The sequence below is a fragment of the Tinamus guttatus genome, unplaced genomic scaffold (assembly GCF_059628265.1).
Source record: "Tinamus guttatus ecotype Peru unplaced genomic scaffold, ASM5962826v1 Tinamus_guttatus_pri_ptg001087l, whole genome shotgun sequence".
Taxonomy (NCBI): Eukaryota; Metazoa; Chordata; class Aves; order Tinamiformes; family Tinamidae; genus Tinamus; species Tinamus guttatus.
Genome location: NW_028289621.1, coordinates 1845598 through 1873226, shown reverse-complemented (window position 1 = coordinate 1873226; position 27629 = coordinate 1845598). Strand labels below are relative to the sequence as shown.

Genomic DNA, 27629 nt, shown 5'->3' with positions numbered 1-27629 from the left:
CTTGACCCTCTGTAGAGACTTGGGATGTTATGCAGTATTAGTCTTGCTTGTTCAATACAAAAATATTAATTTACATAGAGGTCATGCCCTTCAAGGTACCACAGAGCGTGAACAGAGATGACAACTTGAAGAAAAAAAAAAAAAAGCTGCTGTGAGGCCCCAGAACACTTCAGTCATCAAGCATGTACAAGCCCTTCACAGAAGCTCTCAAGTTTGGGTGGTTTTAGTCTAACATAGCGGACATAGAAATATTTAAGTAGGAGATCTATACTTACCTGGGATTATTTCTGCTGAAATAAACTTAAGAACTACTTAAAGTTGCAAAAATAAAGATAAAAGCCAGCAACCCAGAATACTTTTCTGATAGCAGCACAGCAAGGGCAGTATAAAATGCGAAACGCTGGTCAAATTGGTCAAACTGGCAAACCAAAGCTTTATTTTTTTTGTTTAAAGTCTTTGCTACAGTACCTAGGACTGCGCCACTATACATAATTAACAATCATTCCTGAAAGATCTGTATTTGGCACCAGTTTGTGTTTACCTCAAACACTTGTTGGGAAGATTAATTTCAAATCAAATTTGGTTTTTCAACAGAATAGGAGCTGCCATCATGAAGCCAATTAGCTGAGTTATTGGAGAAGCTAAAAAACAAAACAAAACAACAAAAAAACCCCCAAAAAACCACAATAAAAAAACAAAACAAAAAAAAAAACCCCAAAACAAAAAAACAGAATCCTTATCTAAACCAACACATTACAGAAAGCTCCAAAACAGAGGTCGGTCAAACATTAAAAGGCTGATATAGGCTCAAGTGGTTTATAAAACCTATAAAAAAAGACTACACCAGCAAATATGCCCTTTCAGTCCGCACAGTTTAGAAGTTAATGCAGGGAGCAACACTCGCTAGCTGGAAATCTTGTCATGGGAGAACCACACACATACCAACGGGAGTACCCAAAAATCAAATGTTTAAAAAAGCTCCAATTCCCAATCCACATCAGAGGAGAGAGATTCATAGGAAGATTGAATCAATCCATGAAAACATAATTGGTTGGGCAGTTCAAACTTCCCCCACCAACCGCTAAGTCTCACGTACATACAGCACATGTGCATGGCTCAATCCCATTCCAATTCCTCGTGGAATAGAAGGATCCCAGGCTCTACAGAGTCTTTCCCTATCATGCAAGAAATTTGTCTGACTGTGCTCTAATCACCATCATGTATCACTTCAGCCACGGAGTACCAGGCAGATTAAGTAGAAATGCACAGTTTTTAGCTCATCATCTCTGCAGAAGTGTTTGAGAGGCTCAGTTCCTGGAGAGTTCTGGGTGGGTGCACAGACAGGCTCTTCATGCAGATTCACTGGCCTCTACTGGCTTAATCATGTGGTCTGGTTTGTTGCCAGCAGCATAGTGATCCCACATCTGAAGATAAAGCCGCTCCAGGTCCATTGTGTATTGTTTGGTGTTGAACAAAGGACTGGATATTCTCTGCTTCCAGACTTTGCCACGTATTTTTTTCAGGCTACAAAAAGAGTTAAAGCAGTCAGGAGAGGTTTTAAACACTTTGTGATACTGTTTGCTTTCCGAAAGCTGCTATCTCAGCCAATCCAGAACTGCAAATACAACTGTTTCCAAAATATCTACTACTCCCTTCCACCAAGTTCCTGTTGACGTCACATATTTCATCATTTCTGATGCAGATGACCATTAATGTTGGCACTCAAACAGCCTAGGCAGAAGAACAAGGTAACTTGTTGCCTATTATCTGTCCTACAGTAACTTTTTACAGTGTGATTTTAACCAGCACTAAGTGATACACAGCTTAATCCTCTATTTAAAAACAAAGCAAAGCTTGCAGCATACTTCATCTTTTAACAGTTTTTCTGCAGAACAGGTAACAGGCAATATGTTGTTATTCTGTGCAACTGGGAGCACGGATGACCATTTACCATAAACACACAAGCCAAGTTAGCTATAAGGCAACCTCTAGAGGAAAGTCATCCAATTATTTTAAATAGCTAAGTATCTGCAAGATCAAAGCTATTGACAAGTCCCACAGCTGCACCTAACAACAGCACTTTACATTCCTCACATTACCTTGTAACACAGCATAAGTTTACTTACTATTCCAGATCAGTTCCCAGTTTCACAGCAATATCCTCATATTCCTGCCTGCTTTTTGCAATGAGCTCAAGACAACCGAGGCAAGTAAGTTGGGAGGCAGCTACTCGTGATGCCAGAGTCTCACCTGGAAATATAAGACAGGTAAGAGCAGTCAGCTTATCAGGCAACGAATGACTGATTGTGTAAAGTTAAATTCCTTTCTCCTACTCAAGAGAAGGAAAGCTCTTCAAGGTTGCTGCATTAATAAGAATGATTTTTTATTTTGTTAATGTTTTTCTCCATAAAACTGAAAAAAAAAAGAATATTTAATCTTTACCCATCCACTCTGTCCAGATTCCCTGCTGTGTTACCTGGCATAGTGACCATAGGAGTCCCGGCCCAGAGTACATCCATCCCAGTTGTGTGCCCATTGCAAAGCGGAGTGTCTAGGCAAACATCAGCCAACTGGCCTCTCCTCACATGTTCCTCTTTAGGGGCAACGGGAGAAAAGATGATTCGGTTTTGGGAAAGACCCAAGTTTTGTGCGTACTGCTGAATATTGGGTTCTCCTACAGCTGGGAATCGCAATAGCCACAGCACGCTGTTTGGAACTCTTTTTAGGATCTGCAACAAGAGCAAGAAGCAAATACAGGCAGAGTTATCAGAAACATTTCTTTTTCTGAACAACTGCGAGCAACTGCTGCAGACCAAGATAAAGCGAAAGATATAATCATTCAATACCTAGATCTTCTAAAGTATGGGACAGGAAAAAGGAAAATCACAATTGGGAGTACAATAACTAGCACCAGATTTCATCACTCAAAGAGCCAACAACTTTGAACAACTTTTCCCAAGGCACTTAAAAGAGGAAGTCCTGAAATTTAAGATGTTGTTTACATAGCTTAATCGTGCAGACTAGAAGACAGCTTATTTCACAATGGAATACATGCATATTCAAGCTGTTTAAAATGTAATTTTCACTAACTAAAGGTACGAATGTAATCTGTACTCAATCTAACCAAAATTCTCTATCCTAATAATACCAAATCCCACAACAAGAACATCATCAGAATTCAGATGGCTCCCAGTTACTGCTTTTTCCACAGAACAATCAAGATGAAGCTTTTTCATTAGCAGGAAGTTTCTGCTGACTTCAAGGAAGTCTGACCAGATCCACAGGTACTCACATTAGCCCACATCTGCAAAGTGGAAGGGTCAATCTTATAGAGCTGATTGAAGTTACAGTATACAACAGCATCTTCTGGTAATCCATACTGGGAACGAGTAGTAACAATGATAGTTCGTGGAACTTCTTCTCCAGTTGCTGCTTTGTTGTTAATCTAAGGGAAAAAAAGTTGGTATCATGAGTTACCTTAAGCATACCCTTAAGTTTATTATATATGGAAGGCCTACCAACCCTCTGAAAGAATTTAACTGATATGTATTCATCCACCTTTGTGGATGCTTTGATGATGCAAACACACCGAAACGATATCCTGGGCATTTTCATACCCTGGCTACATCTCCCTGCAACTCCGAGTAACTGGAAAGACACTATAGAGTGGTGTGGTGCACAGACCCATCCCTTCCTTCAGGTCACCACGCTAACTCCTGAGAGCAAAAATGAAATTAAGATCTGAAGGAAGGAGAATAAGAAGCATGTAAAGATCAAACTGCTTTTGTTTTGATTTGAATAAGAGACAAAAGGCATGGAGTTGATTTAAGTTTGAAGATGCTAGTGAATAACTGATCATGACTGTAAAGAATTGGAGTTATTAGTAAGTATTCTTAAATGCTTAATAAGCATTCTTATTTTATAGCCTTCACAAAGAAAAGGAATATGCCTATATAATAGTAATAAAAAGGCCACACAAGACTAAGTCGGGAGACCACAGAGAGAATAGAATACTATGCAAAAAGAGTTTCTGGTCCTGAGTATCGGTACAATAAAAGTACGATTTAAAGACTTAATTCTGCAGTTTAATTCTCTTTGTGTTAAGCACTGGTAGGATCAATTCAAGGTAGAAGAAATTAACTTGTCTAGCTGTACAAGAGACTTGCAGCCTGCAGTAGCCTATGTACTGCCTACACACACACACACACACACGTGCACTCTCAGAACTATATAAAATACAGTGAGCTAAGCTTATGCCACTACTGCCTATTGTGTGGCTTCACAGACTTTACTTTGGAAATAGTTTCTTTCAGTACAAAAACTGAACGACATGACAGAAGTTAGTGTTGTTATTTTAAAACATACAGATACATTATAGAACTCAGATGTCCTGAACTGCTTCACCTGGGTGGTTGCTAGTCCATTACTGATGTTGAATCCATTGATTGTTATCTGAATTTGACCACGATTTATCATCTCAATAACAGCTTCTGCAATTGTATTCATAGGAATGACTGGCATACTGAGGGCAGCGTTGCTGTCTGCGTTGTCTCCGCTATCAGGACACTTCATCTAAAAAACACAAACAAACAACCAAACATGTAGCAGTGACAGGGTTATCCTCACTCCAAGGCAGAACACCCAAAGAAGCAGTTCTCACCTTAACAATTTTGACATCAGGGAGGCTGTCAAGGAAAGCCTTCAAGTCGATGCCGTTCAGAACAATTCTGTTATCATAAATATGACCATTAGACTTGAAATCAATGACTGCTTTTTTCTGTTTAGAGAGACAGAGAGAAAAAACAAGCGCCATTTAAAATGTTACTAGATCTCTTACCAAATACTAAGTATAATTTTATAAAGAGATCTAAGGAAAACAACAGCTAGTGACATCTAATTTTCTTGCCATCTCTATCCTCCCACCTACCTTCAGGTGAGGAAACATGTTGGCATGGTCTCCAATAAAGAAGGTATTTGGCATGTAAGCTAATTTCTCAGAATACTGCTCAGCCACCTCAACTGGGGAAGTTTCTTTATCTGTGATGATATAATCCATGAACAAGGCCCCGCTGGTTCCAGGGTACCCTAGCCACATTGCCTATAAAACAAAAAGAAGAATACCAAAAATAAAGTTAAACCAATGTATACTATCTTAAATTTTCTACTCACAAATTCAAGTACCTCCTTACGCTTTATTAAATGAAGAGCAACCACTACCCCCAAATTTTCACTAGTGAGACACTGAGCCATTCGAGGATATATTAAAATTGATCCCTCACACTAAGACTATTGACCAAAGCACCCAACCTGTGCAGCTAGAAGCCGCAGTATTCTCGTTTCATTCTCCTAGCCAAGACAACTTCTGTAGCCTAGAATGTGTAATTCAGGCTTCTCTTACTCCCCATTCCACACACACTTCAGAAAATCCCTTGTCTAAATATCCATTATCTCAGTTCTGAACTCTAACGAAAATATCACTGAGCCTAAAGAAATTAAAACACAACATCTCAAAAGTGACTTCTGCTATGGCTTTAAATAAACATTTGTGGTTCTCACAAGAAACCAGATAGCATGAATGAACCTCAGAATTAGAGTTCTCCCTTTTGAGGCATAGTCAACTATGCATGACATTAAAAAAGGGAAAAAAAATCCAAATAAACAGAAAATGGAAATATTGAGTATAATCCTATTTGCCTCATATAGGCTCACTGCTGACAAGTCTACCCTTATTGATCTACATGAGCCTTCAAAGATTTTTCCAGCGGCAGAAAAACTGGAGACTCTTGATAACTAGTGTATTTTAGAGATACAGAGCTCTAACTTAGTTACCTGAATAGGTGCCGGTCTCAAGGCAAATAACTCATTGCGGGCTCCTTTTGTGTATCCATTCATGTTAATGAGAATGTGTATTCCATCCTGGTGAATGCGGTCTGCTGCTTTTCCATTACATGGTATCTGCATAATAATTGAAAAAAAAAGAAATTATTTTTATGTTTGGTCTTTCAACAATAGTTAAGTTTAGTGACTGACATACCAATGAATACGTATCAGTGGCATAATGCAATTTAGGTGAGACTTAAGTCTTGTCATTCCTAGTTTTATGGACATATAAAAGTCATCAACTCAAGGTTAACATCGAATGCCATAGTGCTCTATGGTTTTGACTTTTTTCTTGATATATTGTAACAACTCCTTGATTTCTACAGGTATTTGAATTGTATCAGCAAGTTTTTTCTTTCACACAGAACAAACAACCCCGTGCAAGCTTGAATATATCTGCAGTTATGTTATCGTAACTTATTTGTGGCATTTAGATATGAATATTATCTTAGGACTTCATGAAACAGTTATTCAGCATCATTAAAGCTGTTTTTTAACAATCACACAGAGATTACACAATGCCCCCAGTTAGGCATAACACTAGTACATAACCTTCAAACCTCCAAATTCAAGACTAATCTCAGCTCAATTCAATAAATCACTGCAACTAAAAGTCTCAAATTACAGGCCAAGATATGTTTCATTTTGTTTTTCTAAATAGTTAGTGCATTAAAAAAGCTCACCTGAGATAAATCAACAAAATGATTTGCTTCAGCCATCACTTTTACACGGAAGTTTGTACCATCATCAGGACTCAGGGCATAACAGAACACCTAGAAGCAGCAGCACAAGTTAAATATTTGTGACACTGCACCACCACCTCACCTTTGTAATAAATATATTTTTAAATTACAACAGTATATATTAGTAAAAATTAATGATTTTAAAATTTAAAATTAGTAAATCTTCTGTCAGAAAATTGTATTTATTGATGTGACTTTAATCAGTTGAGAAAGAAGCCAAAAAAAGTAGCATTGGGAACATGAGACATTCACATCAGGCCCTAGTTTTATCTATTTCTGGAACTGGTGTAAGACACTGCATCCTGCAGAGATAGATATCATGTTCCCATCAGCACAAGGTTAAGTAATTTTATTAAAAAGATCTGCATAAACATTACCTTCTCAAAGAACATTCTGTACAAGATAACTCTGAATTCATAATGGCAAATGCAACTATGACTCAGCTTGAGCAGGTAAATTCTTTAGATAGAGCTACTAGCTGTACAAAAGCGAGCATTTCCTCTCCAGTTAAGAAACCAGCAAGGTACTCACTCTGAAACCAAAGGCTGACAAGGTAGGTACCCATGCATCTTTAGCTAGCCCCATAGACAAAATAATCAATTCTCTGACATTGGTTCTATCTCGCAGGACAAAAAGGCCAATTTTAGTAAAAGAATGGATAACCGTGTATCCAAATTACATTCTATAAAGCTTTACAAATTCAGAACAAGAAAGATGGAAAATAGCATTCCTCTCCCCACTTCCTACTGTGTACACAGAACACCTGGCCTGTAACAGTTTTGTTAAAAATAACTGTTTTAACAGTGACACTTCTAACAAGAGCATAAGCACACAGTTCTGCCACGAGGATTTAGGACTATAAAGGTTTCATGAACAAGAAAAAAATACGGGAGGGAGAAAAAGGGGAAAGAGCACAGAATTGATCACAAAACACTCTGCATGTAGGGAACACGTCAAACCTTTCACATGGATATAGCAGCTTCCCCTGTTCTGCAAAACAGGAGCTTGAAACCTGGAATGAAGCTTTGTTAATACTTCATTCCCTTAACATAACATATTTGTAAGTTTCAGTATGCCATTTAAATTTTTACCTCAAATTTGTCCGAGTTATGCATTCCTGGGATTGACTGCATTAGGTGGGAGGTTGGATGGTTTCCAAAATCAGAGCTCACGTAGCCAATACGAAGGCGACCTTCACTGGCCTTCAAATCCTTCGGATGCTCATATGGTGGCTTGTGAAGGACATTAATCTGTCAAGAAGACATGAAACTCTTCAGAAACCTGTGCACCAAAATAAGTGCTGAAGAGAGTGCCAAAATGATCACGAGCTTGGGGGATTAATCTTACCCTACATTCAAATAAACTATGGCATCAGTTACTTGAAACTTGCTATATGTATATTCCACTGCAGACAAATGCAGTTTCCACACAACATGTTACTAGTTGCCACATGCCCACATTTAGTCAAACAAAGATAACCACCACTACTGAAAGTGGACAACCACCGCTGCTGTCATTTCTGCTTTGCTAACACCACCTTTTTGGTAAAAAACCTACCCATCCCCAATTATTAAATGTAAGAGCACACCACTATGATCAGGAAATTCTGACACTATAAGCTGCTTGTCAGCAGATCAGTATACCCAGGCAGCATCACAGCCTGCTTTCTGTTCTTATGCTAACTTCTGCAGGCATCAGCTTTTTGCCACTACCACCGAGAGGACTATCAGGCTACACAGGCTGCTTGAAAGCTGCACATTATCAGTTCTGAAGTCCGAGATTACACTTCGTCTCTCGTGCTAACCAGACCCCTCCACTAACTTCAGGGAACTTTCAGTTGTAACTGGCAGTTGACTCAGTCTATCTCAACACACACAAGTTCCATGATTCTCCGTCTGAAGAAGAAAAAAAAGTATTTTCTCTCTTTTTTTAAAAAAAAAACAGAGGAATTTGCCATCAGCTCCAATAAGATTCCTGGCAGCTTGAGGTGTTCTGACATTTGTGGGAATAACACAGGTAAGAATCCACAAGACACGTTTAAATTAAACGTATAAATTTTTGGAAGAACCTGTGCTACAGCACACCAAATACTCCAAAGCAGAATCCCAGTACACATTTAAATACTTCCTACTGTGATATATTACCCCTATAATGCTGCTGCTGCCACCACCACCAAGCAAAGGATTTCGGAAATCCCAAACCCAAGCAAACAAAGCTCACATGTTCTGACAAGGATTCTCCAGAGGCAAGGTCAGACTCCAAGCACTGGAGGCTGGCCAGGACTAGATCTAGGGAAATACTGACACATGCCTGCCTAGATCTTTGTTACTGTTACAGGAATTGTATTTTTCTCACTCTGGGCTTCTCCAGAACACCCCTTGTGTACTCTGCAAAACTAAATGAGCGAGCACTATGCCCTAGCAGTCTGCGTGTCAATGGCTAAGAAGCCTAAAAAACCCGAATGTATTAAAAAACAAAATCTGTTACTCAGCTATAATTCAATTGGGAAAAGTACATAGAGTAATTCAATCACAGTAAGCCTGTGTAAAACTCTACCTTATCCAAGCAGAGATTTCCATGTCTCTCAGCAATGGCCTTCCTGAAACTGTGAGAAAGGGGATACAGCATACTATGATGAGGGTGGACAGAAGGCAGCCTGTTTTTCTCCAGCTGATCAGCTACAATGCTAACCAGCTTCTTCATTCTTTCATCATAGTCTGTCCAGTCACAGACAATCTAGAAAGAGAAAATTGAAAAGGGTAATTGAAATATAATAGGGTAACAGCTTCATGTGATTCCAAGTTGTGACCAGCATTTCTTCCACAAATGACAGAAAACAAAACCAGCAATTACTGTGATGACCGTACAATCTTAAGTTTGCTCAACTACTTGATTTGTTGAAGTATTTGAGCTTATTTGTTGAAGAAAAATCTTTAAAAATTACAACCAAAGACCTCTTTTCCTTACCTGTAAGCAGTGGGCCAAGTTGCAGTAGGCATCTGGGAAGTCAGGTTTCAGTTTCAGAGCAGTGCGGTAAGAGGCAATGGCTTCTGGTATATTCCCTGAATCCTGTAAGAAACAGCAATGAGTCAGCAGATAAAAATATATCCAGGATAAGTAGTCACAATGCCCCATCATACTGTAAGAGTGAATCACTCGCATGTGCTACCTTGTGAATTGAGGCCAGGTTGCTGTGGGCATCGGCAAAAGCTGGATTTATCTGAATGGCACGGGTGTAACACTGTAAAGCTCCTTGCACATCCTGCATTTCCTTCAAAGTATTTCCCATATTGGAGTATGCATCTGCAAATGTGGGACTGATTCTGAAAACCAAGATAACATGTGTCACGAGCAATAAAAGATGCTTCATCATTAAGAAACCATACCCAGATTCCTGTCTGGTTTGCAAAGCAGCTATGTGAATTACAATATGCCATTGTAAGACATTTTCTGTACAGATCTACGGTACTTTCCTGTTATGAAATATTAAGAATATTAGAAACCAAATCCATTTACCTAATAGCCTCTTTGTAATGCATCAGAGCTTCCTGTAACTTTCCTTGCTGTTGAAGAACACTTGCTAAATTTGAATGTGCAGCAGCAAACTCTGGGAACACCTGGAAAAAAAAAGTAGAATTTGTCCCTCAGAACCAACAGACATAAAAAGGAGAGTAAGAAATGCAAAAATGTTTTGTATGCTTCAGCAAAGTTTCTTCTCCTCACAGCCGAAAAGGAAAAATGCCTTTGCTGCATTAACTATGCATTTAGCCATACCTCAAGAGCCTTCCGATAAAGGCGAACAGCTTCTTCAATGTTCCCCTGCTCCCGCTTGATGTTTGCTAGGTTATTTAGAGAGTCTGCATGTGTGGGACAGAGTCGAAGAGCTGTGTTGTAACACTCTTCAGCTTCGGCCACCTTTAAAGAAAAAATGGAGTAAAATAAACAAGGGAACTGCCTAATGTGGCAGCATCTGCTGTAAAATCACCCCTTATGAGAAGTTATTCTACAAACATTTTAATAGGTTCAAAGTAGAGATGTCCCCTATTCTTCCTGATAAACAAGAAAAGCACACAGATGACATTTTAATAAAGCTAATAATTAGTGTATAAAATAACTATTAATTGAACTAAAATTTAGACCAAGGGGAAAAAAGTACTCCTTACACTGCCTTTCTCCTTCAAGGCATTGGCCAGGTTGCAGTAGGCATCAGGGAAGTGGGGCTGCAGTTCAATGGCCCTCCTGTACGTGTCTATTGCCAGGTCTATCAGCCCTTGCTCGTAGTACACGCAGGCAAGGTTGCCGTGCACGACGGCGTGATTGGGACTCAGACTCAGAGCTCGTAAATAAGCTGCTACAGCTCTGCAACGAGAAAGAGAAGGTTAACGATCGCCTGCGGAGCTACCTTGTACACTTACCTCGTTCATCAAGAGAGCTATATAAAAGAAGAAAAAAAAAAAAAAAAGACCTTCAAGGGAAACATATTCACAAAGATGCACAAAATCTACTCAGTTAAAATGATATGATTCTTATGTCCTGCCCCACTTAACCCTCCTTCTCCCAAATGGAATCAGTACCAGCTTATTCTGAGGTCCCACCACAGAGAACAGCTGATGGTGTGCAGTTCACAGCATATCCAAATGTTCTAAAATGGGATTTTTTTCTTTCTCCCTAACTGATACTGTATAATGATTAACTTAAGTCTTCTGTGAGAAAGGTAAAGATTTTTTGGGGTGTGTTTTTTAAAACATTCTTCAATGCTAGGAAAAACATGACATCTTGGTTCCAATTTCTCTCCTTAAACTAGGCCATAATAAGATTATAACAATATGAACACAGCTCAGTTTTAGACTATTACATTTCTTTATTCTCTTTGCTAACCTAACACATTTATCTCTTGTTCACCCTGTATCACCTTGTTCAAAAATGGATCCTTAATTATCTGCACCTAATAGCACTATACTTAAGTGATTCTTGTGGTTAAATTTGATTCATGGGGGGCGGGGAGGGGAGTCACACTAATATTTTTAAGGAAAAAAAAAAAACAACTCAATAAGGTATTGTAAATTCCAGAATGACCAGTAAACATGTCCTTGTTTAGCCCATTAATCTGCAGTTAACACAGAATCACTGAACATTTTATACTGGGCATGCACTACAGTTACTTAGAATAATTAACCCATTTCCTGCAAACCTTTATTGAGTTTTGGGCCACAAACCCCAGCTGCCAGGAACGGTAATCCAATTAACAGGCACAATATGGCACATTGCAGAGAACACAATACAGCCTGGATCTTCTACAGAAACAAAACTAATATTCATGCATCAGATGTCTCAAAACAAGCTGGTTTGGAAAGACAGCAACAGTACTGCAGCAACACGTAGTAACATGATGGCCATCCATAATAAACCCATAATATTTAATTAGATTCTTAACTGAAATTCAGCATTTCAGCATGTCTTACACAGAGGGAAAATTTTAGAAAAAAAATACATACATCAATCAGGTCTGGAATCATACAATGAAAAAAAGAAAAGACTACACAGGGGGACTTGCATGCTTTTCTCAGACTCATCCCCATTATTTTTTTCCAGCCTTAACTTCAAGTCTGTTTTCAATGCCTTCAGAAACAGTATGTTCCACGAGATGTTTGTTTGAACCCCAGTATCCTGTTCTGTATGTGCTCCAAAGCCATTTGCTTTCTTACCTTTGAGCAGAGGTCTTCACTAAACTGTTCAAAGAGATTTTATATCAAGAACTTGGTTTATACCTTGATACATCTGACAGGCTGCTGACGGAGTAACACTACTTATTTACTTACCTATCAAATATCCTTGCCTCCTTCAGGACATTCCCCAGATTGATGTAAGCATCCAAAAAATTTGGGTCAAGTGTTACAGCCTGAAAATATTTTTAAAGTAACATCTTTGAGCATTAACGGATAAACACTTCTACAAAATAGAGGTTTTTGTCTGTTTGTTTACTGACAAACTCAATCTGCAAATATCTAACATTTTAATCAAGCTAGTGAGGAAGGAAAACTTAAGTTAAGCAAACCATTTTGACAGGTTTTTCTTTCCCCTTTTTAATTTGTACAAAACACAGGATATTCTACCTTGAAATTCACTCATCTGCTTACCTAAGTCAAGACCTAGTTCCCTCCTAAGTCATGCATAGTAGCACTGATACCAACTAACACTGTTGTCAGTACTGCAGAACACCACGTATTCCATGTTAGATTATTCATTCCTAACCACCCACCCATGCTGCTCTGTTTTAGAGGAACAGACCCTGCAGCCTTCTTCTACTGGAAATGAGTGTTTTCTAGCTCTAAAAGTTCTAGAGGTGCAAGAAAAGAGCAGATGTGTCATGTGTGTGGAATATAATTGCAGCCACTTAAAGAAAAAAAAACACAAACATTCCTCGCAAAAATACTAAAATGTACAAAAACTTCAAAATTTTTGACAGCTTATAAAAATCACAAGAAATGCAGTACTAACCTATAGGTAAGTATTTGACAAGTCAAATATTGGTGTGAATCACAGTCTTTCCCATAGGAATTTCTATTTTCAAATCAAAATACTTTTTCTATCACTAACCAGAATATGGTGGCAGGGGAGGAAGAGGTAGTGTTCATAAAAGAAAAAAAGTTAAATATTTTTATGTACATCTGTAAGTCTTAGATACCAGAAAGGAAGTGCCCACCACATTTTAAACCTGGTTTTAGGTCACTTTCAGTACAAATTGAATTCATATGCTAACCAGTTAACAGCATAGAAGGATCAGACAACACATGACAGTAAGAATTAACCACATTAATCTAATCTAGAGAAGTCTGAAACACTAATGGTGAAAAAAAAATCTGGAGAAGAGGAATTAAATGTATCCCTGTAACTTGTTCTCCTCAGGTACCCACAGGAAAGCAAGAATACCTGGAACAGGATCGCAATAAAAGAGATTTTAGAACAGACTTGTTGCTTTTACACACACACACACACACACACACACACACACACACCACAACAAACATACTCAAACACTATTCCCACCAGAATTAGATTTTAAAAATTCTATTCTGGAAAAGGACTGTAAAACAACTTAACGAATTTTCTTATCTTTGACATGTGTGTGAAGTCCTTAGGGCAATTCTAAACATATCTCTTTAGTGGCATAGAGGCAGTCTGAAACATCAGGAAGTAAAAAAGGATTAACATAAGATGTTAACTAGCAGGACTATAAATTCTCTGCTCATCAAAATGTATCTGCCATCTACAGAAGTTATTACTCAAGGAGACAATTCAAATCTACTAACAAGGCTGATGGGTTTAGATAGTTACCTTTTCAAAGTGATGAATTGCAAGCCAGATTTCTCCTTGGGCATTGAAAACACAGCCAAGATTACTCCAAGCCACTGCAAAGTTTGGTTGAGTCTCAATTGCTTTTAAGTAACAGGCCTTGGAACAGTTAAAGAGGAGAGATACAAGGGAAGGGGAATATTTGTAAAAAAGAAAAAAAAATAAGAAAAACAATTGTTAGTATGCCTTCTCTAACCAGCCAAAAGTGACCCTGCAGTATAGGCTAGCTTGCGCGAAAACTAATGCGCTGCAAACAGCTGTTGATCCTGCGCCAGCGCAAACCAAAACCCAGGTGCAAGCCCACCATTTTTCAGTTATGCTGGTAACAAATTAACATTCCTGCAGACACCAGGTCACCTCAGAAGCAGCCTTGGAAGTTATTTGAGGACTTCAGCAGTTATTTGCCACAATTAAGGGTATAAAAATAAAAAAGGAAGGAAAAAACAATGTCTTTCTGTAAGACACAATCTTTTAAATGGCGTAGTATTCCTAGGGGGATAAAAAATAAGAATTAGAAAAACTACTGAAAGAGAGACGCAGTCATTCTTGAGTTTTAACTGTCCTACTCAGGAGAGACGACGTGCCCTATCTCATTTGCCAGCTTCTTCAGGTACTTTGTATCATCTACAGCTTCAAAACCTCAAATGACAGGATTGCATGAAGGTTTAGGTCCCTGTAATGCAAGCGCAAGAAATCGCTGCGCATCCTAACAGCACGGCGCCACGCTATCGCTGCGAACTGCTGGCCTATATCGATTGCCCCTAGATACAGTGAACGGCCAACCAGAATCATTAATCTACCAGACAGGCCGTACAGAAACTTGAAATTAAATTTGATGTCTGGACTCTAAATGCATTATAACCCGATTTTATCCAAAAGGCTACAGCCTGGAGCTTAGGCAGTCACCCAATCAGAGATTAATCATCTAGTCAACCGTTCACAAGGGCTTCATCGCACGCATTGCGCGTTACCGCTGCGCAGCCTTTGCGCTACTGCAGGATCACAGCGCATCATCAGAAGAGCAGAACGCTGCAATCCAAACAAAGAAGAAAAAAGGAAAAAAAAAATGAACAACCAGAAGAGTTAGAAGCTTTTACTATTAACTATCTCCAATTATTTCTTTAAAAAATATCTTAATTTACTTTTACTTTTATTTCTTTGAAAGAATTTGTGGCTACTAGTATAAAACATTCTTACATTACTTGCTTGTAATTAAATATTTTAAGCTGTTTCTGAAGCCACAAGACAGAAGATTCAGGCATGGAGGCAAATGGTTTTGCTGTGGCAGTTACAAACCCGTTACCATATTTCTCATCATGTGACTTTTCGGTGCGTTCCTTGCTGGAAGAGGAGGAGGAGGTGTGTGTCTGCCCTAGATCCAGGCCTCGAGCTCCCTTCAGCGAGGCACCTTACGCATGGAATAGGAGGTTTCACCCACCTGAAACCTTCTAAATACAATATCAGTGGTGAAAAACCAAAAACAAGAGAGAAAATAAAACAAGATCATTAGTAAAAGTTCAACAAAGCAATTGCAATTTTTTTGGATATGTCTAACACATGGGAATGAGGACAATCTGTCTGTAACAAGGGAGACATGCAGAAGGGAGAGGGTTAATCAGGGCAATTGCATACAGCAGGGACTTTTTTTTTCTTTTTTTTTGGAAGAAAGGCTCTGAAATATCTACAAAGTAATTAAATTTTAGTTCAAACTGTAAGGAATTTGCTGGCTTGATCTTTCAAATGGACTGATAGCCAAAGAAACACATTGCAATTTACTCAAGATGTTTTTCTGGTTTATTAAGTTCTCACAAAACGGAATAACACTTTCAAACTAGGTGTCTCCAGAGCTCTGAAACAAAGAAGTCAGCAACCTAAGGCAGGCGCAGTGTCTTGGCCTATACCAGTCACACTAAAGCTGCAGTGAAGTGCAATTCGTGTTAGCTGTCCGCTTGGTGGGCTGAGAACCAAGTGTCTCAAAGACAGTTCAAACTGTAAACACTGCTCCAAAATATTTTCAACCTGGATCTGACCAAATTACGTTGTTCTAAGAAGGTACACACATCCAAGCTGTCAGAGAAATCAACAAAGAAGAAAATTTGAACCTGCTTTCCCATTACCCCACGAAGATCTAATCCCTCCCCAAATGGTACTGCAGCCAAACAGACAGCTACGCTGTTCATACACTCCACTTTTTAGCATGCGCGTGGGGCTTGGAGTGACAGACGTGGAGTCCAGAGCGTTTCTGATTTCTCCACACTCCTCACCCCTGCAGCGCGGACGCGTAAGGTGGCTTGTAACAAGACAATTTCATCGCGCAATTGAAGTTTTAACTTGCCAAGAACTTTAAACTCATCTTGGTGTTCGAATTCTCAGTTTAGAAAACACAGACTGCTAGAAGCCACCTTTCCACTACAGCAAGTTTTCTTTCGATCAGTTCATTTACCGAACAAACCAGCTTTGTCCTTCTGATTTCTTTATTTTGGGGGAAGGGAATAGGGAAGACATGAAGAAAAGTTATTGGGGGAGGGGGAGGTTGCATACTGCAGCTATTCATCATTTAATAGCCTTTCTTCCACTATTGAGGGAAGGGAAAAGTTAAAGAATAAAAATCTTTAAAAGCCAATATTACAAGATAACATTTGGATAAGTTTCTTCTCCACTTACAAGCCACAAAGGACTTTAGAAGAGCAGCACTTTCAATAGTACCTGCATCGTACAGGGATCTCGAGCTAATCACAGGCTCTCTGCTTGGCACCAGCAGGCAAGCCTCAGATTTGAAGGACTTATTTCCAGTTAAGAGCATGGTGGAGCCCCTGCCCAATACTTCAGAATGGTTTCAGATAGTCTAGTTCAGCAGAAAGACTTGGTAATGTTCCATTTCTTGATTTAAACCAACTTTTAAACATGGACATGCCATAGCTTGCCCTGCTACTACTCTGGGGTGTTTCAGTGCCTTCAGTTTTCAGCAGTTTCTCAGACTGTCTGTAGATCAACGCAGATCTGAAGACTTGGTGCAAAGTTCAAGGTTTCAAAACACTGACGTTTAAATGTATTCTACTGAACACCTACCTTGGCTTCTTCCAAGCGACCCAGGGCTTTGAGCAGGTTCCCCAGGTCACTACGAACACAGTACAAGTCCTGAAAAATCAAATCACACCATCAGCACTTAAACTTCACGACCTCACAGGCACCCCAAAGGTCCACACCGAGGTCTTACAAAGTTCTTAGGTTTGCTGCTTTAAAATTAATTAGAGAGAACTAGTTAGTGGAATGCCATTTCAATTATGAATGATTTTTCTTGACTATTATTGGTGACATTTATATTGATTTTAACATCACAACAGTACAACCATAAAGAAATACAAAGAAACGACCAACTCATACAATGCCTGTTTAGAGAGAAATACAAAATAAATCCAAAATTAAGCTCAAGCCCCTGCCCCTGAGATAACTTTAATTCTTTTGACAGAGGAGAACACACATTTTAAGACTGTTTTTTTTCTTTTTAACTAAACTATGACTGTCTGCTCCCCACAAGGCCTGTACTGTTAATTTACACCGTTAATAATCTGAAACCATTTTAAAAATATGTATATAATGACCACACCTCCTCTATTCCCTAAGCAGGGGTTTTCTCCCTGTTTTTCATCATCTGTGCATTTTCAACAGTCTTCCCACATGCCTTTTTTTTTTTTTTCTACTTTTATTTGTAACCAGAGCATAGACTATAACTGCAGTCTCTGGCAGTACATGCGAAGACAACATAGTCTATGGAAACATTTCTATCAACAGTAATGAAAAAAGTTTCTAACCTAAGCAAGACTTATATAAGAATATACCATCTTACAATATTCCTAACATTTGTTGAACTTATTTTGCATCTCCCTTTTCAAAGGGCAAATGCCTAGCTGCGTTAAACCAATGGTGCTTTGTAAGTATTTCTGGCAAAACAGTGACATTTATCACCAAACAGCAAACAACTGAGACACTTCCACCATGCTCAGTATGACTATACCATTGAGTGTAATTCAAAATAAATAGAAGCTATCAGTCTAATTCAACATTTGTTAAAATGCAAAAATCAAAAGTTATCACTAAAAACTCCCAATAATATACCAATTAGATCAATTTAGCCATGTTTAGATAGATACAGTTGCAGTCTGTAAAGCATAAATCAATGTTTCTATAAGTCTGCCCAGTGTGGAAATCTAAGCAGTGAAACTGTAATCATCATAGAATTTTGGATTTCATAAAATAGTACCTGATGATTTATTAAGATTTAGCATGTATCTGTAGAGATTTGTGACAATGGTATTTCATATATCTTAAAAAAAAAATTAAGTAAATGATGAAATTTAAGGTGGCCATCTTGGGGGTGAAGGGCCGCTTGTTGTTCTCTTTAACTAACAGCTGGAGTTAAATAGTCCTAAATCTTTCCACATCCATGGAAACCTGTTACTTGTCTGTCTGTCCTGGGGCAGCAATGAAGCACGCAGCTCTTCCACAAAACAGTGTTACTTACAGGATTGTACTGAAGGGCAGACACATAGGCCTGTACTGCTCCTTCCATATCACCTGCAGCTACCAGTGCAGCAGCCAGATTAATATATCCATCGATGAAGTCTGGTTTGAGGCGCAGTGCATGTCTGTAATGTTCAATGGCTTCTTGCAGCTGTCCACGTTCCTTGTACACATTGCCCAGGTTCGAGTAGGCTTCAGCCAGCAACGGATTTTGTTTGATAGCCAAAGTGCTGAAGTGAGCAGACCTGGAGAAAATCAGACAAATTAAAACAAAGAAAAGACTTTGTCTGCCCGTCTACCTACTTAACATTCACGTTCGAGTAACACAAACATACAGCCAACAAATCTGAAGTTGCAGAGAACAGTCTTAAATTTTGTCTAGCTTCTCTTAAATTCCCATCTCCCTTCCATTGTAGGTTCTACCGAAGACAGACTACTCTAGTTTGCTAACAGGAGAGTTCTTCAAGCTTCTTGCTAAACTTGAACTGAACACAGTTTAAAAAGAAGTGACTGTAGAATTTGTGTTAAGCTTCTGCCACCACCGGAAGTGTTTCCTCTAAGCAAGGTCTTTGCTTAGTTACTCTTTTCAAGAAATAGGATACAGCAGTATGTAAATGTAAAAGTTTGCCTCCTCCCCACATTTCCCCATATCTTCATTACTACTACTTTAATTAGAAGCCTACATAAATCCCCATCACAAATCACCTCCATCGCCAGGACACACACAGGACATTCACAGACATAACAGTTAATAAGGTTTGAAATGCTTGAGGCACATAAAGCAAGCTCAGGAACAGGCAGAAAGGAAATGTGGAGACAACTTGCAGAGGACAAAACATTCAACTGATCATGCCACTTCACAGCAAACAGTCGTCATGTCTCACCAGTAAAAAAAATCCCCACAAAACCCACACTACAGGTGGAATGAACAATTATTTTACAAGTTTACAAGTGCAAACGCCCTTGGTACACACAAGCAGGCCTGATATCCTGATATTAAAGTGAGTAATATTAAAGTAAAACACAACTAACAACATCTGCTGTGTGTTGCAAGGCTAGAAATATGTATTTGGACTCCTTTTGCCCTAACAAAATTCAGAAAGAAAGAACATTTTTGGACCAATCCTTACTGCTGTCAAGAAGTTAAGTTGTTAATGATAAAACCACATTTTTTTTTTTAAACAGAACTTTTGTCAGTTGTGCTCTATATTATGACAGATACAAACTAAAAGTAAAACAGGTCTCCTACCTGTCCAGTCTGCGACACTGGAAGTGAATGGAGGATAGCAATAAAAGCACGCCAGTATTATCAGGCTCTTGTCTCCAAAGCTGCATGCAGTGTCTCTCTGCTGCTTCAAAGTCTCCTGCCTGATACTCACGATGAGCCAACTCCGCTAACCCTTGGAAGGAAAGCATACGTTTCGTTGGTTCTGGAGAATCACCAAAACATTTAAGGGGGGAAAACAAAAAGTTAGATAATGGAAACGAAACAAACAAATAAAAAAAAAAGTTTAAAACAAAAACAAACAAACAAAAAGATGTACAAAATTAAAGGATGAAAATGCACAAAATTATGTAATGAACTACAGCATGTGACATTTTAAACTCTTAGATCTTCATACCATATAGTTATGACATTTCTAACATTACGGGTACAATAGTGCATGACCTCATCAGTTAACAACAAGCATATAAACACAGAGAGCTATTACCAGTTAATCATTTTCCATGAACCTGAAAAATATTCAGATTCTGGAAATAATAGTGTACTTTGGTTCATAACACTAAAAATGCTAGCAACCAAACAAGGAACCTGCTCTCTTCCCCAAATAAAAGTTTTAGGCTTCATAGTTTTAAAAACAAAGCCTAAAAACTATTAATTGAGAAATGAAGGACAGTAGACAAAGACTTCAAAACTCAAACAAAAAGGACTCAACAAAAAATTTGCTGTACCAGGATATTTGTATCATGTGAAAGCCCTTAAAAAGAAGAGAAAAGAAAGTGCAACACGCAACATTTCTTCCAGTCGCTATTATGTGCTATTAGCACACGTATCTATAATTAGTAAAAATTCTTCCATCGATAACAATTTTGGCCTTGGAACAACCGCTGCAATATTGATGTTGTTGGCCTACCGAAGCAGTCTTTAGAAAGGACAGCACACAGAAAAGGATTCACTAATTCTGGGTGTCTAGCTGGAATCAGAGTGACAAAGCGCTTTTAGTGTTAATGACACATTCATAGAGAACAAAAAAATTAAGTAAAACATCAGCCATTTTACATAAATAACCTTTTTTTTTTTTTGAAAGAGTAAACTGTGTTACAAAGTACAGTTCTACACTGGAATATAGATGTGCGTGTGTTAAGTGCAGCTTGCAGAGAAAATGGTCATCATAAAAAGAAGGATCTGTCCTTAGATTCCATCTTTATACCCGCATAAAATTACTTTTAATAATAAAAGTATAAAAATATCACGTTTCAACTACCACAAATGTCTCTTATTTGCCCTTCTTCAGTCCACAATCACTTTAAACCCCATTAATTAAACAACACTTCCCACCATGACCTAATGAGTTTTACATTTTTTATACCATAAAGCACAGATAAATCCTTCTTAATATATGGAGATTTGCTAACGCAATAGAAGACTAATCACGAGGAGATTAGGTATAGATTTTTTTCCTCTAATGTTTAATGATTTTGAGATTGATGGAAACCATTTAAATTCTTTTTAAAAATTAGCTTTTTAAGCACTGTTGGGTTTTGAAGATGATTGCAAAGACTGCAGGACCCGACTAAAGCATCATCTCTGTTGGTGTTGAAAACTTTTACTGCTTCAGTGTATGTTGAAGGTAACTCAAAGACCCTTAAGACTGACCAGGTACCTTCACACAGAATAAGTCCTTTTTTTTTCCCCCCAGAGGAGCCTAAGATTAAGAGTTTTCCAACTCCAGCCCATGGAAAAAGTGGACTTCTGTATCTGGTTAAACTCTGACAGTAATCAGATACAGGCGTTATTTAACATGAAAATGACAGCATCATCTCCCAAAATTAGCGGTCGCTGACAAGTAAGAACACTAGTGTACACATGCACTGTCCCTCGCCTTCCTTCTGCTGTTAAGGATCACGCAGGTTTAGCTTATCTGACACTTGCTGTGTTTTCAAGTTCTGATGATGCTGCAAAAAATCAAGAGGCTCCAAGGCCCTAAACCAGCAATCTCTTCTTCAAATAAACTCCAACGGTGTTATTAAATTCAAGTACTAATGCAAGAAAGCAAAACCCCCTAAAATTTAGACTTAAATTCTCATCATCACTTGGAAAGAACCTCCTAACTTAGCTACATGCTTTGCCTATTTAAGCCAAGGTAAAAAGAAATCAAAGTTACAGTTGCAATGGCAACAGAAAGAAAACAGAGCATTAAAAAAAAAAAGAAAGAAAAAGAACAGTTAATGGACGGAACAATGAGTAAAACACTCAGATTTCTCCCATCTTTGGAATCTTCCATCCCTTTGTAAAGCAAACCCTGCAAGTGAAGATGAAGCAAACCCATCACCTGCAGCAACACAAGGGCCACCTCCCTGCCCAGAGGCACCTCAGCAGCGATCCTGATCCTCTGGAGATGCACACAGGAGAGCGGGAAGCAGAAAACTACTGTGGACTTCAAAATGAGCCCGAGGTTTAGCAGTGCTAGTATAGAAGAGAGACCGTAATACCCAAGGAATCCATTATACTGCCACACACAGTTGCTTGCGGAATCCATTTTAAAGAAAATAACTCCAGGGAAAGAGTCACAGCCAAAGTAATCCCTTAGCAAGTCTTGCAAACATTCACCTGCTATCTTACAGGGACTTGTGTAGCTCTGCCAGGGTGTGCTATACCTTGAAAATTATGACCTTGGAAAAGCACTGTGTGTGCTGCAGCAATGACCTTTCTCGGTACTTTTGGAAAACCCACGCAGGAACATCACCGCTGTACCCGAGACAAGAAAATCTCCAGCGGCAGCACAGAAGCACTTAATGTACGTTCACACCCACCCTTGCACTTGCACGGGATGCAGGCAGGAATAGCTGCTGCCTCCGCACGGAAGGTGGTGGTGGCAGGGAAAGGCTCCCTGAGGGGCCATCCGCCCTTGTCACCTCCATCACATGAGGCCCCCAGAGAATACTGCAGATGAAGGGACACGGCAAGCGCTTCTGGCCAGCCCTTCTCCACCTCCTTAGTGCTTCCAGTTCCCTCTGCACCGCTATTGCTCCTGCTGGCATCACTGCTCTTTCCCTGCTTTGCCTTTTTCCCCCCTACTTTTTTCAGCATCATGCTTCACCCATCCTGTAACCAGAAGGGAAAGAAGGGTCTCAAAGCCCTCAAGTTCCCGTGGACAGAGCTGTGTTTTCCTTCCATCCTCTCAGGACGGAGGGCCCTGAAGGGAAGGAGGGAGGTTTTACTCCCCACCCCCACACTCTGCATCTGCACGCTGAGAAGAGCATCCTTCCCAGCCGGAACAGCTGCCTTCCTCACCGGGAAAAGTTGCCCTGCCGGGCATTTCCACAAGGAACCCTCGCATTAAATGTAGCAGGAGAAATTCTAGAACAACCCATTTGTACTTCAGGTCAAGCTTCCATTCTCCTCTGCGAAACCCTAATTGCCGTATAAACAAAGCCACGAGGAGCCCCTCGCTCGGCACTGACTCCAGCGGCAGCGCTGCCCGCGCGGCCGCCGGGCCACGGGCCGGCTCCCTCCTGCTCCGACACCGCCAAGGGCGGCGAGAGCCGCTCCGCGTTGCCGCTTCTGGAAAGTTCCGCCGGGCGCCGGCCCCGCGGAGCGCCGCGCTGTGGGCGCCTCGGGCCCGCGCCGCCGCGGGGGGCGAGGGCAGCGGCCGCCCCCAGCAGGGCTGCGGCCTCCCGGCGCGCCCGAGCCCGTCAGGCCGCGCTACCTGTGCTGTCAGCCACGTTGCCCACGGAGGTCGCCATCGGGACGGGGGGCCGGCGGGGCTCGTGCGGAGGCAGCGGTTGGGCGCGCAGCGCAGGGGCCGCGGGGCTGAGGCACGCGGGGCAGGAGCGAACGCCGCACACGCTCCGGGCGCACTGAGGCGGCGGCTCCCGAAATGGCGCTGGCGGCGGCGGAGGCAGCGCGGAGCCGAATGGCCGCGGCCGGACCTACCTCCGCTCGCGAAATAGTGCGGGCGGCGCGCGAGCGCGGCGCTGCACGGGACTCGCGCGGCGGAGGGATCCGCGCCGGAACTGCATGCGTCTCCCTCCGCCGCGCTCCGCCTGCAGGCGGCGCCGCGTGAGGGCCGCGGCACCTTTGTCCCTGCGGGTATCCCTCCGCGCGGAGCCATTGCGACAAACGCGGGGGGAGCGCGCATGCGCGCGGGGCTGCCGGGCGCCATGAGGCGGGCGGCGGGTGAGGTGTCGCCCTCGCTTTGGCCTCACACCGAAACGCAGCAGCCCAGGAAAAGACAGGCAGGGCAAGGACTAGTCCTCGGTCTTGTCTTTAAACCAGTTCGGGTTTTATTTACAGTTGGGTTAAGCAGCATGTACAGTACAAAAGCTCATCGGGGTCTGTGCTCCACTCCTGCCTGAAAATGAAGGATCTCACAGCCACAACTACTGAGGATTTTTCCTGGAATACAAGCAGCCGGAAATTTCCTCCACTTCGGAAATTTTGATTTCTGGGAACAGTTGCAACTTCAAAAAAAAAAAAAAATAAGGCAGGCATTCAGTGAAACATTCTGGGTAGTTGAATTACTAGCACATCCACTCATACTGTGTTCCTGGGTAACTGTCATTTCATAAGGGGAAAGTCCATCCTTTACAATGCTTTATTAAAAAAAAAAAAAAAAAGCTGTTTCATTCTGAGCAACCATTTTTCCCTGGTAGACATGCTGGAATCCATAGGGCTCTTAAAGTTCAGAAATTACTTTACATCTCTAAAGACCAAAGAATGAACCATTCCAGGTCTCTTCAGCTGGAGTCTAGAAGTAGTAGAGACCATACCAGGCCAACACTGCAGCCAGGCTTGTTTCTCTAAAGCTTATTTTTCACCATTTATTCAGTCACATAATAAGCTGAAGAACTGATAAAAATTACTACTAAAAAATGTTTCATATTAACACAGACTGCACCGTGTTGTTTCCTACACCAAACTGGGACGATGGTAATTCATGAGCCAGGAGCAGCCTGGGCTGCCTGGCAGCTCAGGGAACAGGAGGCTCCCGAGAGGTCTATTCATCCGAGTCCAGGTCGCTGTCTCCTGCAATGGAATGGAAATCCTCGCTGTCTTCCTCGTCCTCAGAGAGATGGACCTGACTTAATACACTTGGCCCACAACGCTGCTCTTCCTCCTCTTCCTCTTCCTCCGAGATCTCATACCCTCCAATACTGCTGAAACTAGTATCTCTCGTGTTGGATTTGGGGTCTGGTTCTTCATAGCTGCCATAACTAGAGGAAAGAACATAACTCCTGTTATACTGGCATTTCAAATCAGTGGTTGGTATTCAAATTCTATATGTAACATTTTTACTCCTGTAAGCAGTCCCCGAGTTGAACTGCTTGTGAAATTCTTGGAACCATCAGGCATTTCAATTTGACAGTGACAATTCTATTACTAAAAAAACAGCTCTCCTAATGAAACAATTCTCCATCCTCATCCTCACCCCATTCTGAAATGCCCAGGGCAGAAAGAACAAGGGGAGCTCTCTCCTTCCTGCAGGGACCTTCCACTCGTCACCTCCACTGGAGATGCAGCAACTGCCACCGCAGCACAGCCCATTCTCATCTGGCCTGAGTGACCATTTGCCTGCCCCAGCATAGCTACTCTTATGGGGACAAGTCTCATCTGTATTATGTTTGCCTGTAAAATATTTTATTGGGCAAATACCAAGAGCAACATTGTGGGGGTGAATTCTGTTAGTTAAAAAAAAAAAAATCTAGTGCTAACACTCTACATAATGGCCAGAGAAAAAGTAGATCAGTATTTTCTCACATCAGTGCAGAAAATAAAGTTATTATTGCTGTACTTGCCATTTTCTAAAAATGGAACTCCTTTTAAAATACAGAATAGGCACATTCCTATTCTTCACTATTCTTTTGGACTTCAAATAAGCAATTTTCTTTCAAGGAAGGAAATTATTACTTTAAAAAAAACCCTTGAAGGTAATCAACTATATTATCTTTTAGCTTCAAAGGCATTTAGTAATTTCTGAGACAATTTATAACAAGACTCACTTTCCTTGCCTGCAAAAAAAATTATGCAGAGGAAGCTATTTAACTTACAAGAACTTATTCTTGATTTTATTTTTAATTTAACAACTATTCTTCATTAGGGATGGTCTAACAGCATAACCAAATTCCTATCAACAATAGCTTCAAAAGTAAATTGCAGTGACACTCGCAACACTAAGACCATTACCAGAGAAACTTAACAAAATTATGAGACACTCTCCAATTCTTTACCATAAGCGCTTCAGAACAAAATCCTTCCTGTTAAGAGATTTCTGAAGACAGTATTTTAAACAACCTCCTTAGCTCTAATTACCTGATATTACTGTCTTCCATGACTTGAGATGTCTCCCCACCTTCATAGGACATCATACTTTCTTCGTTGTCCATGCCCATTCGCGTGTTCTCTTGGAGAACATGAGGTTGTTTGGGTCTCACTGCACTGGACTCCACGTCGGAATCACTGCCACTCTCACTCAATTGGATAGCTGGGCAATAAACCAACACTTGGTCATAAATCAACAGTTTGGTTCCAGCAGTGACATACATACTGTCTTCATTTGTTAAAAGGACACAATATAGACTATAAGGAACATATAGGAAGTAGTGCTTCCAAAACACAGTACAAAGTGCATCTGGAAGCCGGTACCAGTGAGCACCCATTTCTGATGTTTCTTAATAACAATCAAATTCCACTATTCAAGTGCTTCTACCGCATCTTTCCTTTGTCTACTCCAAACATTTTTTCCCTTATAATAGTTTTCTGAAGCCATCGCTAAATACCACCATATGCTCTTCTGCATGGACACTTCTTTAGCAAAATGAAGAGCCTTCAAATCCCTCTGCCAGCTCCTGATAACAATCCTGATCCCACGGTCTCCTATCGACACTTAGTGCTTTTGGTAATCTCTGCCCAATCCTGTTCAACACATGAAATCCTAGTTCCAGTCTCTCCTAACCATTTTTTACTTTATGAAACAACCAACCAGATCTTAACTGTTTTCCTCTGTGCCCATACGTAGGCACAGCACTCCTGTTCTGCTTTGTCTTTAGTTCCATTTATGTTTTTTTTTTTTAATCTTGCCCTGATGATCTCTTTTCCTTACAAATGCTACTTTACTTGCTCTATGTATACCAATTATAAATTGTTTAATTATTAATCCAAATAATCCCCGGTTATGTTTTTATGATGGAAGGACAAGAGAGCTATTCTGGTGAACAACCAGTTCCTATTCAACCTTGCTATATTAAAAGGGAAACATACATGAGAAAGGATTATCTCCTTCTTCGTCACTCCCATCATCATCATCCTCTCCATCTGACATGAGCAAATCTTCATAGAGGACACTGGCCTGGGGCTGCTGGGCTGATCCTTCTTCTTCATCAGCAAGATCACCATCTGCATCTTCAACTTCCTGTATCATTCAGAACGAGAATCATTAAGCTCAGACATGGTATAAACTACTGCCATTTCCAGCTTATACCTATTTTTTAATCTCACAATTCAGTTTGATGCATTCATTAATTTGTTTTGCAATGCTGACATTTTAAAACTGCATTTAATTGTCTAACTACTACTGTGAATACTGCTGCCCTTCAGGGTGCCAGACACACTGCACTTAAACTATGGAGACTTCTACCACAAGGATGCAAGTCAACAAGTGGACTGTGGATGGGATTTCAGTAAGTATACTCACTGGGGCTGGAGTCTTAGGTTTCCCATCATCATCCTCATCAAACCCTTCAATATCTACGTCAGAGTCTTCCTCGCCCAGCCTACCTCGCCCCTGGCGCATCTGAATGGGGAACACAAATAGCAACACCATTGAGGAAGGCACTAATGGACAGAAGCCAATGTTTTGACTGACATCCAGACCACAATGATGAGTGGGGGGGAAGAAAGGGGAGGGTGAG

The 27629-nt window shown here is 40.5% G+C and overlaps 2 protein-coding genes across 5 annotated transcripts in view; both read right to left on the bottom strand.

The window, feature by feature from the left end:
- Positions 1 to 409: 409 nt before the first annotated feature.
- OGT (O-linked N-acetylglucosamine (GlcNAc) transferase) lies at positions 410 to 23580 on the bottom strand. 4 transcript variants are annotated; one of them, XM_088538556.1, is made up of 22 exons: positions 23429 to 23580; positions 19747 to 19927; positions 18499 to 18742; positions 17046 to 17114; positions 13959 to 14075; positions 12443 to 12522; positions 10787 to 10982; positions 10398 to 10538; positions 10140 to 10240; positions 9793 to 9946; positions 9591 to 9692; positions 9180 to 9359; positions 7715 to 7873; positions 6564 to 6653; positions 5830 to 5955; positions 4928 to 5098; positions 4661 to 4777; positions 4405 to 4572; positions 3293 to 3445; positions 2477 to 2729; positions 2127 to 2250; positions 410 to 1524 (listed from the first exon to the last, which is right to left on the bottom strand). In XM_088538556.1, the coding sequence occupies exons 1-22, from the start codon at positions 23463 to 23465 to the stop codon at positions 1350 to 1352; spliced, it is 3138 nt and encodes a 1045-aa protein (XP_088394682.1). In that variant the 5' UTR covers positions 23466 to 23580; the 3' UTR covers positions 410 to 1349. The 4 variants fall into 4 exon arrangements, with proteins under 4 accessions (XP_088394682.1, XP_088394683.1, XP_088394686.1 ...); XM_088538557.1 differs by having other exon boundaries at positions 19747 to 19897; positions 23429 to 23577; XM_088538560.1 differs by lacking the exons at positions 18499 to 18742; positions 19747 to 19927; positions 23429 to 23580 and adding an exon at positions 15280 to 15424.
- A 1115-nt stretch (positions 23581 to 24695) lies between these two features.
- TAF1 (TATA-box binding protein associated factor 1) overlaps positions 24696 to 27629 on the bottom strand; it is a 32669-nt gene continuing 29735 nt past the window's right edge. Inside the window, exons 36-39 of the mRNA XM_088538457.1 lie at positions 27413 to 27511; positions 26980 to 27130; positions 26032 to 26203; positions 24696 to 24935 (exon numbers count right to left, since the gene is read on the bottom strand). Coding sequence (XP_088394583.1) covers positions 24719 to 24935; positions 26032 to 26203; positions 26980 to 27130; positions 27413 to 27511 — 639 coding nt within the window. The 3' untranslated portion in view covers positions 24696 to 24718. The remainder of the gene's footprint in view (positions 24936 to 26031; positions 26204 to 26979; positions 27131 to 27412; positions 27512 to 27629) is intronic.